This window comes from Gallinula chloropus (genome assembly GCF_964237585.1).
Source record: "Gallinula chloropus genome assembly, chromosome: 24".
In the NCBI taxonomy this organism is placed as follows: domain Eukaryota; kingdom Metazoa; phylum Chordata; class Aves; order Gruiformes; family Rallidae; genus Gallinula; species Gallinula chloropus.
In genome coordinates, this window is record NC_140109.1 from 3,022,556 (window position 1) to 3,036,057 (window position 13,502).

Consider the following 13,502-nt stretch of genomic DNA (forward strand, 5'->3'; position numbering starts at 1 on the left):
ATTCAGTGCGCCCACCTGATGTCCCTCCCACCCTGGGCATCCCTCCCTGTCCCCGGCACCGTGGAGTGGGGGGAGAACAGGGGGCAGCCCCAGCCCCCGCGGCAATGAGCACCACAACCAGACGGAGCGGCCACATGGAACAATCGTTTTAATGGATAGGCAGAGAGAGCCCCCCCCTCGCCGCCCGCCCGCCCGTGCCCCCCGCGTGCCCCCTGCCATCGGCCGCAGGGAAGGAAAGGAAACCGAAGGAGGAAAACCGATCGCGGGAGAGACCCCTGCCAAAAGGTACGGTGGGTCGACTGGTCCCACGTTTCGGCTGATGGCTCGGTGCCGATCGCTTCGCCTTCTTTTCCTTATTTATCTCTGGTTTTTATATATATATATATATATACATACACACACACGCACGCACACACACACACATATACATACATATATATATATATATATAAAAAAATATAAAACTGAGCTATATAGATCTCCCTCTGCCCCTCGGTTCGATTTATTCTGCCGTGAAGGGGCCGGGGCCACGCGGTGAAAGGCGATGGAGAGGGGCCCTAGTCCCCCGTAGCCCTTCATCCCCGGCGTGCCGGTGACCCAAGGGTGGAAAGGCGAGGGGATGCGGGGACGCGTGGACCGAGACGCTGGTCTCGTTGAGGACCGATACACACCTAACTCCATATACAGCATGCAGTAATGGCAGCGGAAGGATCCTGCTGGGAACCGTGGCTAGAACGCTAACAAAACAAAAAAAAATTATATATATATATGTATATTTATATATACTGTATATATATATCCCATAAAAAGACTCAGCGTCTCCCTCCGCCTCGACGCGCGGCGAACGTTGCCCGTGCCCTTGGCAGGAACTGTTCGGACAACCGCTTTTTGGGCCGGTTTCAGGGAGTGTGGGGGGGGGGGTTGAAGTGGGAATCCTCTTCATGTCGACTCGCAAACCTCGGCCGGTCGCTTCCTCGGCTGCGTGGTGAGCCAACTTCTCTCTGCTTCTCCCCCTCTCCTTGCTGGATTTGGTTTTTTCCCCCTCCTCTTCTTTTTTTAAATTATTTCCCCCCCCTCTCTTTTTTGCATTTCTGTTTGTGGTTTTTTTTTCTTTAGGAGCTAAGAGTTCGAGGCTCATATCAGAAAATATAATTAATAAAATTAACCATGACTCAGAATCCCTTATCATTCACGATGTCCACGGGTGGTACGATGAGTGTGGGGGCTCGACGCCAGTCTCCTTCCTCCCTTTCCGTTTGCAGCGGTGTGGTACTGTTGAAGATCTATATATCTATACATACATATATATATATATATGGAGATATATATATATATATTCTGGAACACAAATGGCGGCACGGTCCATGAAAAGACGGGGAAATCTCGGCAAAGAAGAAAACCAGCGCGTCCAGATGGAGGGTTCTCCGTGGTTGGGAGCGGGCAGCAAAGGGGACCCAGGTGGAGGCGGGGTGGGGGGAGCAGCACACCCTGACCACCCCACACGACCCACCAGCCTCCGCGCTGGCCCACGGCAGAGAACGGTGAAAACAGGGGGGGAAAAAGGTGGGAGACAAAAAAGAAAAGAAAAAAGAAGAAACCCAAACCAAAACGAGGGGGGGGGTAGAGGGCAGAAAAAGACTCAGTCGCGTTGCATCTTCAGCAGGAAGCCTTGGATTATTATTTTTGTTTCCCCCTCTTTCCTTTCCAAATTCCCATTGCGGGTTGGTGGGGTTTTTTGCATGTTTTTTTTCCTCTCTCCCCCTCCCCAGGTGGCCTGGCCGGATACTCTCTCAATTCTTATGATTATTTTCGGAAACGGTGAACACTTCTCCTCCTCCTCCTCCTTCTCCTTCCTCTCCTTTCTGCCTGCGCTCGCTGGCCCTGGTCGTCGCCGCCGCTACTCCGCGGGCCGGCTCTCGGGTCAAAACTGGCGGGCAAGCTGGGCGAGCGGGAGGGCCAGCAGCCACACGCAGCCGCCTCGCCGCCACGCACCGTTGTTCCCGTCGTGCACTGCACCGGGGCCTGCAGAAAGGGAGAGAAACACCCGTGTGGTTAGCCAGAGAGCCAGAAAACCCCCTAAAATACAAAATAAACAGTAAAACCAGCAAAAAACCCACATCCTTTTGGCCCTTGGTGCTGTGGTATGTGGTGGTGTTGCCCCATGTGAGAGCTCTCTTGGTACCTCCATCCCTGAGGGCAAAGTACAAGCCACCCCGATGTGCCAGCAACACTGGTTCATCTCAAGATGAATGAGGTGGGACAAATGGGGTGGTCAAGAAGAAAAGCCAAGCCCATCTGAACCATGGGAAGTCCCCCTTCAGGGATCAGGAGCCCATGGCTCGCCGTGGGAAAAGACAGGGAAGGTACCTGGCACCATTGGCTTTCAGCAAAACACCCCAAAATGTTGGCCCAGGGGAACACAAGGGTGGTAAGAGATCTCAGGATGGTGCCAGGGCCAGTGCCCTGTCTACACAGGGCTGCCTGTGAGGTCAGCTCAGCCTGTGATTCTGAAACCCAGGACACACATCCCCTTGCTCCACAGCCCGTCCGGGGCACTGAGGACTGTTAACCATTTGGTCTCCCACCGGTATTACTTTTCCATCACACTCACAGACCCCCTCACAACACTTTCCTTCTTAGCCCCACATCCTGGCATCCCTCAGAGCTACGCACAAGGGCAGATCCAGAGACGCTATCGTCTCTGTGCTACCTCCATAGTCCTCCTGATGCCTACAAGTCAATCCAAGGGCTGACCACTCAGTGCATCACAAATAAAGACACTTGGCTAGGGAAGCCCAAAATCAAGACGACAGCAAGCCAATAAAGAATGGGATGGCAGACACCAATTTTGTGAAGAGGACCAGACACTTCTGCACCCCTACTGCATCCCAGAAAAAAAAAGGCACTAGAATCATCACCAAGGAGGAAGGACCACAAGACCATAGACACAGCAACACAGGGAAAGCGGACCACAAAGACATCCCTGCTCTGCCCCCCCAGCCATAGGGAGGGAGCGAGGGCATAGGAGACCTTGATGGGGAGGGAAGTGGGGCATGCAGAGGGCACAGACCACCACCAGACGGGCACAGTAGGCTGGTGGGGAGTACACAGGATGGGAGGGCAGTTAGACAACAGCAAGAAAGCCCTAATTCATCGCTATATCAGCAGGAGCGGCGGGATTGCGGGGTGGGTGGGGTGGTCAAGGTGGTGGGTGCCGCAGCTCCCACCTGGATAATTTGGGGCAGGAGCTGGAAGGGCCCACAGAGAAATAGCGTTGCAGGGATCCCCGAATTACTGACCTTTCCAGGGTGTCAGAGCAGTAGTTGTCTCTTCTAAAAAATTAAAGAACAAGTGAAGGTTAAGGCAAAAGGGCAATGGACAGGGCAGGCTTGAAATGCTTCATTCAGCCTGCCCTCGACCTGGGGCCAGGGAAAACAGGCAGACGGGGTAGCAAGTGTGATGCTGCTGCCTGAATTGTGCCCTGCTCCTCTGGGGCCACGGGTTCCCCCCCAGGAAGACAACTACACAAGCTGAGCCATCTGTGGGACCCCAGACCCATGGGGAAGGGGGTCTCCAAAGTCCACAATAGATTCCTGACCACAACAGTAAAGGAATTTTTGGGGTTCAGCTCTTCCCTGGGTTCCTCCTGTTTGTGACCCATCCCTCTCGACAGCCCTGCAACACCCTAAATGGGTTTGTTGCCTGACTCTGGCCCTGGGGAAGTGACATGGACTCGCAACAGGGGAGAAGCAGAGAGCTTTTTTTATCTTCCCCCAACTCTGCAAAATGATGTGGTTCCACTGAGCACTCCATCACATCACAGACAGCACCAAATGAGCCGCAGAACGAGGCGGCAGGCCTATAATAACAAGTGCTACATGTTAAATAAAGCACCAGTTGACCTCCCTGAAAAATTAGATTAAAAAAAGGATTAAAAGATGTACGCTACATTAGCCTCTGTCACACGGCCACGGAAAAGCTCACGTCTCAGTACCTGCAGGGATTAAACCTCCCTTTGCGGGGGGAAACAAACTCAAAATACTTCCTTGGCCTCAGGGTAAAGGGGATGCATACAAATTTGCTCCCCCCCTCCCCAAAACCGCCCATCTGAGCTGTTTCGTGTGCTACAGGTAACGCAGCCATTGCATGTGACTTGCCTCTCGTCTTTCATTACGTTAAATAAAGACATATTAATTGCTGGACCGAAGGATCTGGTTGCTTAGGGACCAGCCAGCTCAGCCCGATGATGCTCGATAGTGGTGCGCGGGGCCAACCGCATTGCTGCTAATTAGGTGGGGGCGGGGGGGGCTGTTCCCAATGGTGACGGGGAGCCCTGTGCCAAGAGACCCCCCTCAGGTCTGCTGTGGGTTTGCGTGGCCAGGGAAACTGTCCCTTCCTGGAGGGGACTCAATTAATAAAGACTGAAAGGATCATTAAATCAATGGGGTTTACAGAAATCACAGCCCGGCAAAGGACTCTGATTTCGTTCCCTGATGGGAGTCACAGTTGGACTGACAAAGCTAAGGTGGATCATGAAACCAGCTTAGACTTTGTCAGGATGCTTCACCATGTCCTGTCTGACGCTGCTGTGACAGCACAAGTCACACAAAACATCAGGCCTGGGTCAGAAACCAAACACCTGACAGATCTCAAAGACGTCAGCAGGGAGATGTCTTTAACCTGGGAGGGGTTCCATCCAGCCTGTTCCTGCGGATGTCAGATCAGGGGTCCCCTGCCACTTAAGATTTCAACCCCATAAACCTATAGGGAGCCTACAACGTCCAGGCTAAGGACTTATACACAGCCCAGGCTATACACCAGGTGCTTGGCAGAGCTGGCTTGGCACAGCTGCCCTAAGGATGGAGCCCGGACAGGGCCAGAAGTGTCCCTCTCCAGGAAAAATGGTGTTATTTGGGACTCCAATTACTAGGAAGTCAGGTGGGGAAGAGAACTGAGATAGTTCCTAAGCAACACTAATGACAGCTTAGCGGGCAGGTAAAGACACTAATGTTCATCAGACCTTTTGGGGGAACAAATGGTTGTTAGGCTCATTAAGATCCAAGGTTAGCTCTACATTGGGGTGGGTGGGAGGCTGGGAATCTGAGATGGGACCGAGTCCTCTGCTGCAGGTCAGGGCAACCCAATGCGACTGCTGATACCTGCAGCAGGTAAGGACAGGCCCTTCCTGTGACGCTGCCTGCCTGGCATCCTCTGCTTACCCCAGAGAAACCTCTTCCCTATCCTGGGCTCCCCTGAATCACGCCCAGCCCTTCCCCAAGGACAGCAAGAGGCGGACAGTGGAAGTTCTGGGGATGGTGGCAGCTGGTTGCCAATGTACTGTCTGCCTTCCAGGGAGAGCAAAATTACCAGGGAGACAAAAAGGGTGTGCTGCTTTTGGGAGGGAGAGTCACAACGTGCTGCATGGCTGTTCCAAAAGGGTACCCAGCACCACAGAAGCGCCTGCTGAGCCCCCGCCAAGCCAGTCACCGCACCCACTCCCACTGAACCAGAGAAGCTTCCCACTCCTGTACAGGATGAAAGGAAGACACAAGACAGGCACTGCCTTCTGCAAAGACGTGCGGGAGGACCACCACAATGAGACCAGATTTCCAGGGACACCCTTCCTCCTAACTCCACAGCACTTCCTTCTTTTTTCACTGGGTTTTCCCTTCACTTCTCACACCCACCACATGCCTACAAGCCACCCCAGCCCCCACATCTGGACCCACTGGGCCCCTGCCACGCTCCAGCCACATCTCTCCTACAGAAGAGGGGTTCTCCTGCATGGGGTTAATTAAATCCTTTGCACAAGCTGGGAGAGAATTTGCAATAACAGGACGGCTCAAGGCTGTAGGAAAATGGTGCTTCCATCAAAGGCTCTTAGTGGTGATTAATGCCAAACTGCACCACTCTACAGTTCACTTGCCACAGGATGGTATTAACATCACCCACAGTCAGCACTTGCCATGGGGGAGGATGGGTGGCCAGGAGAAGGACAATGTCAGGGTGACACTGGGAGGGGATGGAGGTCCCCAAGCCCTGCTTCTCCCATACAGTTCAGCAGCAAGAACCGCCTGGCTGACCCATATCCCTGGCAGGGAAGTATCCCTGTGGCAGTGGCCAGGGAGAAGGTCATCTCTCCTGGTCGCAATGAGGGGGTCTGGGGACTGTGGCCCCCTGCTCTGCCTGTGTCTGTCACCATCTGAAGAGGCTTGATAAATGTGTCAAGCAATTACAGCCCTTCCCGGCCACAAGCAATGTCAGGCAAACACACTGTGCTTATCCCAGCTCCAGCACACAAAGGAAACAGCCCCCAGATGAGGGTACAAAGCTCCTCCCCGTCCCTGCCCTCTGCACCTTCCCATTCCCCTCTGGCACCACCAGTAAGAATACATCTGCTTGGCAGGAGCAGAGAACCCAGCCTGGAAGGCGACAGAGTCCATCTACTCTCAGGCAGCCCCAGCTTTGCCACGATGACCCTAAATGCCACCTCCCTCCCACTGCTCAGCACAGGAGGATGCCTCCAACAAGGCTCCCTTAGGCATGCATCAGAGTGAGCAGATGGAAACCTGCAGCCAAGAGCTAACTTCATGGCAATGTTGGGCCCTGAACACCGTACCAAACACCTCTGTACCAAACACAAGTCAGGAGTTGGGTTTGGAGGCTTTCACACGTTCCCTGGGCTCGACACAACCCCCGTCCCATGTGCCAGAGTAGAAAGGACGAGCAGTGAACACATCTGTTCCCCAAAAGACAAGAGAGACCCTTCCTATGTCTTGCATGTCTCACATTAAACTGTGCCCCCTTCCCAGCCAGCTGCCTCGGCACTACTCACCGTAGAGGATCATGCTGGCGTTGGTGTTCCCTAGCTGGTTGGAGGCTACGCAGGTGTAGTTGCCATAGTCCTGCTCGGAGACGTTGAAGAAGGTCAGTCTGGAGAAGAAAGCTTTGTTCTCCACCTTCAGTCCTTTCTGTCCTTCAGCCAGCCTGGGAGTAAAAAAGAAGGGGAGAGGGTTACGGGGATGGATCCATGACCCTGTTAATCCCCCAGCCCAGCCCACCAACAGGGACATCAAGCTTGGGGAAAAGATCAGGCCTGAAGAGGGAGAAGGGAAGGTATCAGGAGAGATATAGGAGATGGATGCCACTCCACTGGGTCTCATCCCTTAGCTGGCAGCCCACACAGTCCCCATGCTGTCTAGAGGGGGTCACTGCTGAAGGGGAGTGTGGGGCTTGCCGACAGCCATGTGGATGGACACTCACACACCCAGGGATGGTACCTGGGAAAGGCTTCTTCCCACCCAGAAAAGCCTGCCCTCCCTCTCACATCAGCCTTGCTCTGCAGGATGCTTCCTCACACCTCCCCCTCCCCTCGCCCCTGCCAGCTCCCCACATGCCCCTAACAGGGCGGGCAGCATGTGCAGGCAGCTAATACCTTTAGGTGGACACAAGTGTGGGCACCGTGTAGCAGGGAGGCCCTTCTCAGCTGGCCAACCACGGAAGCTTTAGCCAAGCCCTCTGACACCCCTCAACTGCTGTCCCCATCCTGCTCCACTCCTGCGGCTCTTTTACTTGCTAGTTCCTCCCAGGAGGTGCTGGTTCTCCATTATTGCCCTGCTCTGACTGAGCCTGTTCCTGCCGCCGCTTCTTGGGCCCTCGTGATCTGACCTATTTCTGAGCAAAGCCTTTCATCTGCCACGCAAACATCCGCCGCTTTGTACACTCCGCCTGCTCCTTTCCTCCCAAAACAGTCGAGGCAGGCGGCCCCAGCCTCCCCTGTAGCTACTGCAGCATCTTTTTCAGCTAAAAGCCTCCTTATTAGTGACCTGCACAGCTTGTCCCACAATCAGATGCATCGTGGCCCCTCTGGGCTTCCCAGGGAGAAGCAATGCAAAAATGAGTCAAAGAAAACCCTTTGCCTGGGGTGCAGAATGAGACAGATAAGAGCTGCTCTGGAGTGGGACCCTACTCCTGCCTGCTCTGCTCCTCAACTCGCTCCAAGGCCTTCTGCTGCTGCTTTGGAGGGACACAGGAGCTGCTGGTTGACCTAAAAGGGTGACTTTCACCCCAGTGCAGGGCAAGCCATCTCTGCAGCATCACAAATCCTGTTTCTTGACCGACACCGTGTTCCCTCTGCCTTTCCAAGAGGAAAGGGGCTGATGCTGCCTTCTGGCCAGCGAGTTTAAAACGATGACAAGGGCTTCATCGGCTCCTAAGTGCTTGGATTTGTGCTGCCAATATTGCTCTTGCTTCACCCAAGCAGGGATTTACCACGAGGCTGTAAAACAGCAGTGATCCTGCCCACGCTGCCTACCCAGACGGAGGCTAAAACCCATCTGACAGAGACTCCTGCAAAAATCCACGCCCCCTGCCCAAATGCCCCTCATCTATTTCCCACCGTGCAGAGAGCTTTGAATAGATACCAAGTGGCAACAGCTCCTGCCCGATGAGATGCTGGGATTAGCCCGTGACAAACACAGCCTGCTGCAGTCACAGGGGACCTGTCTGGGCATCCAAACCTGGCTTGCTCTGAGGGTTACTGGGGATGCAACAAGCTACCATAGCCCTGGTGCTGAGATGGGCCCAGTTAGCGAACACCAAAGCTGCCAACACTGGACCCAGGTGAAAGGGGTGGATATTCACCCTCCCACCATGCCCCCCGCCCCAGGCTCTTACCTCTTATCATCTTTGTACCACTGGAAGTCGGCGGAGGGGACGGCAGAGGCTTCGCACAGCAGGATGCCCTTCTGCCCCACCGGCACCCCGGTGCTCTTCGCATCCGAGATGTACGGTGGGTCTGTGGGGAAAACAGGAAACCTGGGGTCAATGTCTGGCAGCCCTGGGGCATCTCACCCCCTCCCCCTGCTCTTCAAACTCCCTGCACATAGGAAGGAGCCAAAAAATCATCTCTGAGCCCATGCCCAGCTCCTGCTACTCTGATGCCAGTGTCCCCAGGGTGTCAGGCTGATTCTCAAGAATCATGTGTTACCCTCTGCCCACCCCAAGCAGCTAAAGGGGGAGGCCAGAGAGAACTTTGGGGATACCATCACCTCTGCCTCTGAGTGTGCTGCTTGCTCCCTCAGTCTCTTTCCCTCTCACTTTTTTTCAAAGGAAAAAAATTCCTATTTACTGCTCACTTCTCTCCTCTCCCTGGGGGTTATCAGCACAGCATCTCACCATGGGCGGAAAACCCAGGTTGATGGAAGTGGCTGAGGAGGAGGTGATGGAAAAAAATCGGAGCTTGAAAAGAAGGGGGAGAAAAAAGGGCAAAACACCACCTGCTGAGCAAACTGCCACCATCTGTCTCAGCTCCAGGGCCCAAAGGCCACATTCACCCCACTTCCCCACTGACAAAGTCCCGTCCCCGTGTGTGGGGCGGCACGATGACCTGCTCCATCCCTGGTCCCCGATGCCCCTCAGGCTACTCACAGTTGACGGTGACTTTGACTCGCTGGACGACGGGCGCTGCCACGTCATTGGAGGCGCTGCACTCGTACTCTCCTGACTGCTCCCGTGTGATGCCTGTGATCTCCAGGTACTCATCCTCGCTGATGAAGCCCACGGCTGCAGGGACAGAGGGAGAGGGCCATGAGCAATGGGGTGGAACAGCAAGCTCCTGCCACCATCTGTGAGCATGTCACACTGCCATCAGATCCACCCCCTCAAGTGCCAGGATGCCCACACGTGCCTGTGACCAAGAAAAACCCTTCCAGAAAGATGTCTGCAAATACTGAACCTCTGTGGTGGCCGCGGCCCCACCAAGAGCATCACTGACTGGAGATAACCCCAGTGTAAGCAGGATGGGCAGGGGGGTCCTCACCAAACCCTGCTAGAATGCCTGAAATCACCCCTCCTCGGCACCTCCACATCCCTGGGAGGCATCGCCTGTCTCTACACAGACATCCCTTTCTGATTTTTCAGCTTCAGTTAATTCACAGCCCCGTAACATTTGCTGCCAACATCTCCCTTCAATGAATCGGTTTGTCCCTCCAAGCTCCTTTCCGTGGTCCCAGCGGGGGGCCACAGTCAGCCCCCTCTCCCCTTCCTGGGCTCCTGGTTTTGCTCAAAGCCTGGCAGACGCACCCAGCAGCCTTTCCTTTGGTCTGGCATCTCACAACGCTGCCCCCACCCCGCCCCAAGCCTTTCCTTCCAAGCGCCCGCTCTGCTTTGAAGCGCTCCTGGAAGCCCACGGCGCTGGGCTGGCGAGGCGCAGGTGTTGGGCTGTGATAGTCTCCAGGTTGATGGAGAGCGAGGTGTTGCAACAAATGCAGAGTTAAATACAGAAACCCAGCAATTAGGACATGTCTGCCAAACGTCCCGAGGAAACACTGCTCCTCCCTGAACTAACAGCACGAGCGGGTTTTCGACAGCCCACTGAACGGGGACAACTTCTCCCTTCCTTTCGTTTACAGCTCTCCCCATCGCTCCATCAGATCTCCCGCAGCCGAGACGCTGTAATTACTGCACGAAGCATCTCTGAGACCAGTGTCACACTTAATATTCCTATAAATTTTAAACGGTAGTCCTTGGTACATATGTGTGGCAATTGGTGTCATATTTTAATTAGGCTTGCCCTACACCATCTGAAATTAATAATAGCTCGAATTACCAGTGTAATTTATAAATTAACATTGCTGCAGCATTAGGAAATAAATTAGCTCTGGACAGCTGTTTCTGGGAGTGAGTGCCAGTGGCACAGAGACCGAGCGCAGGTCCCCTGGTCCCCAGGGAACGCGGCGAGCTTGGCCGGCAGGACCGGGTGATCCTGCTGCCGCAATCTCTGTGCCGGTGTGACCTGATGGGCCACCACTCACCATGCTTGACCGGTCAACCGTGTGCATCTCGCTCCTTACAGACGCACGCTAACTATACACACGGGAGGCTCCTGTCAGGGCACACACCGCCTGCGTCCCACCAGATGATACTTTTATAGCATCTCTTCCAGCGGTACATAAATAGGGAGCGTGGTCACACGCCAAGACATCCTTCTTGAAGGCACACGTATGAGGGGGTTGTACACAAGGCCCCTGAGCCAGCACCAACACAATTTCTCTAACACCCCCAGCACAGCTCGGCGCAGCGAGCTCCCGTGGGGCGAGCACCCCGGGTACCCACTGGGATCCTGCTGCTGCAATCCCAGGTGCTGACATTGCCAGCTCTAACTAGTGCAAATATGCTCAGCTGCAATGAAATCACACCTTGGCTCTCCCCCACGCCAGACCTCACAGCAGCCACCTATGCACAGCGGCCCCGGGACTTTGCACATCCACCACTCCTTTGCACACTCAGCAGCTGAACTGAGGGCCCTGTGCCCACGTGAGTGCATCCTGCCATCCTGGGCTGACCCAAATGGGAAGGCAGCCCCGTACTATCCCCTGAGCTTCGGAGAGCGTCGAAGCGAGTTTTCCTGTGCAACCAGAGGTGCTGAACTGCCGACTGCCCTGTGGCCTCGGCCCCAGGCTGACACCCCCATCCTGGAATCTTACTGCTAAAACCACTGAACTCATCAGTACCCAGTACAACTGAAAGATAGGCAAGATACAAAGGCGTTACCCCCCAAATCAATATCCTTTGGAGACACAAATTGCAGCCTTCCATCCCGCAATCCAGCAGGCCTGCAGCAGTGTGCGCTGCAAAAAAAGGAGAGGGAAGGGGGGGGGGGGGGGGAATAAATCCCTTTTATGGCTGACCTAGAATCGGCTTCTCTGTAGCACAGCGCTGCCTGCTGATAAAATGACGGCACAGCCGGTGGCCTTCAGATGCTCCGCGTGCAAATCTGACTCGGGCTTGTGCAAAGGCGCAGATAACACTCCAGTCCCTAACTAGCCAAAGGCCCGGTGCCGGCTCACAGGCAGCAAGAATTAGCTCGAGCCATAGCCAAGGCGTAGTGCGTGTCCCCGGTTTGATCTGGGAGCAAAGCGGCTCGAGTGCATTTCATTACCCAGCAAAAGGCTTCATTAAAGGAACTGCGAGGGTCAGCTTTCCACCTGCACAAGGCTCAGGAAATTGAGAGATGAAGGCTTCCTCTGTGCCGGCGTGGCACTGAAGTCTGAGTTCCGTGCATGGTAATTGGCTGATGGGGAGGCAGAGCGCAGAGAGCTCAGGGTTTCAGGGTCCGGCGCACTTTGCATTGGCACCCACAGGATTTCAGCGACAGCCCATCAGACTCGCAGAGCCCACCTGGGACTGAGACAGGATGCTTTGCACCAGAGCTGATGCTTGCCTTTTGCCCTGAGCATGATCTGGTACCACTCACCCCCAGATAAGGATGATTAGGAAGCTTGTCCAGATCCTGCCTTGTTAGCATCCACTACTACACCCTGAGGAATAAAAAGTGAAGTGAGAGAGTAGGGCCGGGGCAAAGCAAGCACAGTCTGTAAGTGCAGAACTCAATGGGGTGCCCATGCCACCGTGGCTGCTGGGGTCTCGTGGGGCTGGCAGGGCACAAGAGGGACATTTATCTGCTCACCGGGTTGCACAGGGACACAGATGCTGCTTTGGATGAAGCTCAGCTCCCTGGGCTTAGGAGTGAGGTGAGTCCCAGCCCAGATTTTGGATGGGGATTATTTTTCCAACCAGTCTCACCTATATTAGGCTCCTTGGGATCATGATCCCCCCACAGCTCTCCTGAGGCTGGAGCTAGAGCAATGCAGTGGGCACTCCAAAAGCACCCAGAGCTCAGGAATGCTCAGGACAGGGCTGGCCCAGGACCCCATGGCTCTGGAAGCATCCTCCTAGCAGGTCCCAGCCCTGCTCTGCCTGAATGGATGCTGGGAACCTTACAAAGCTGGCTCTGCTTGAGCACAATTAGGAGCTGAAATACTACAGAAATTAATGGGAGAGCTCTCTCACGTCCTCAGGAGCTAGAAAACCAGCACAGCCAGCGCCCATCATTATTATTATTAATACTAATAATATAACACAGACCAGAAATGGAACAGCCACAGTCTAGGCAAAAGCATAATCGTTGCTCATCAGCCGAGGATGATGAACTAACCCGGCACAAGCCAGGGAGATGGAAAACCAGAGCTTGAATTCACCTGCTTGGTGAGCACACACTACTTAGAGCTCGCTTTGCCAGACATGCACCTTTGCAGTTCTCCATGAAAACCTCAGGGATAGAGAAGATCAAGCACAAAAACCAAGGAGGAAAACAGCCTGGACCTGCAAAACAGCCAAGACGGACTCGATGCACTATGAATAGCCCATGTCATGGGCAGAACCAGTGGGCTCAACAGCATTTGGTGTGGCATTTGGAAGCCTCCAGCCAGAGCTGGTTGAGGATGGTGACAACAAGCTGCCTGAAACACAGTCAAAAACAACTAAGCAATGTCTCTCACGTGGCATGGAACAGTGGAACCACCATGGGTACATTAGAGATGTTGCCATCAACAAGACAGAGGTCAGTGCCAGGTATGACAAGGCCCTGGCACATGGATGCTCGGACATAATGGCTGCAGAGGCAAGATCCTGATCCAGCACTGAGCACTGAGGCATACCCA

The 13,502-nt window shown here is 54.4% G+C and overlaps 1 protein-coding gene across 2 annotated transcripts in view; it reads right to left on the minus strand.

The window, feature by feature from the left end:
• Positions 1-1,795: 1,795 nt before the first annotated feature.
• The window catches only part of LOC311200695 (protein CEPU-1), a gene marked incomplete at its 5' end in the record, with an annotated part of 131,015 nt that continues 119,308 nt past the window's right edge, over positions 1,796-13,502 (minus strand). The window contains 5 exons of one of the 2 annotated variants that reach the window (XM_084274978.1): positions 1,796-2,022; positions 3,300-3,332; positions 6,836-6,987; positions 8,677-8,797; positions 9,430-9,564. In XM_084274978.1, coding sequence (XP_084131104.1) covers positions 1,922-2,022; positions 3,300-3,332; positions 6,836-6,987; positions 8,677-8,797; positions 9,430-9,564 — 542 coding nt within the window. In that variant the 3' untranslated portion in view covers positions 1,796-1,921. The remainder of the gene's footprint in view (positions 2,023-3,299; positions 3,333-6,835; positions 6,988-8,676; positions 8,798-9,429; positions 9,565-13,502) is intronic. The other variant, XM_084274979.1, reaches the window with a different exon arrangement.